General features: G+C 63.6%; 1 protein-coding gene across 1 annotated transcript in view; it reads right to left on the reverse strand.

The window, feature by feature from the left end:
- LOC119591775 (sodium-independent sulfate anion transporter-like) overlaps positions 1 to 294 on the reverse strand; it is a 31,961-nt gene that overhangs the window by 15,520 nt on the left and 16,147 nt on the right. Inside the window, exon 5 of the mRNA XM_037940521.1 lies at positions 22 to 196. Within this exon, the coding sequence (XP_037796449.1) occupies positions 22 to 196 (175 nt within the window). The remainder of the gene's footprint in view (positions 1 to 21; positions 197 to 294) is intronic.

Consider the following 294-nt stretch of genomic DNA (forward strand, 5'->3'; position numbering starts at 1 on the left):
AAAATCCCAGGCCTGCCCTACCAGTGAGCGTGAAGGGCTGGTCGTCGCCGTCGAGCATGAAGGCGATGAGGGAGGCGACGACGACCACGACGGCGTTGCGGCCAACCGACGTGAAGAAGATGGTCTGACGCAGCACCCGCTGGCCCACGGCGCGGCTGGAGCGGTCCACGCACGGCCAGCGCACGGCGCCCACTTTCTGCGGGGGCCGGTGGAAGGGCGGGGCGCGGGGTTAGGAGGGTTCAAGAGAGGTTTCTGTCTTAAAAGGTTGTAACTGTATCTGAGTTACTGAAGGAA

The sequence above is a fragment of the Penaeus monodon genome, chromosome 29 (assembly GCF_015228065.2).
Source record: "Penaeus monodon isolate SGIC_2016 chromosome 29, NSTDA_Pmon_1, whole genome shotgun sequence".
Taxonomy (NCBI): Eukaryota; Metazoa; Arthropoda; class Malacostraca; order Decapoda; family Penaeidae; genus Penaeus; species Penaeus monodon.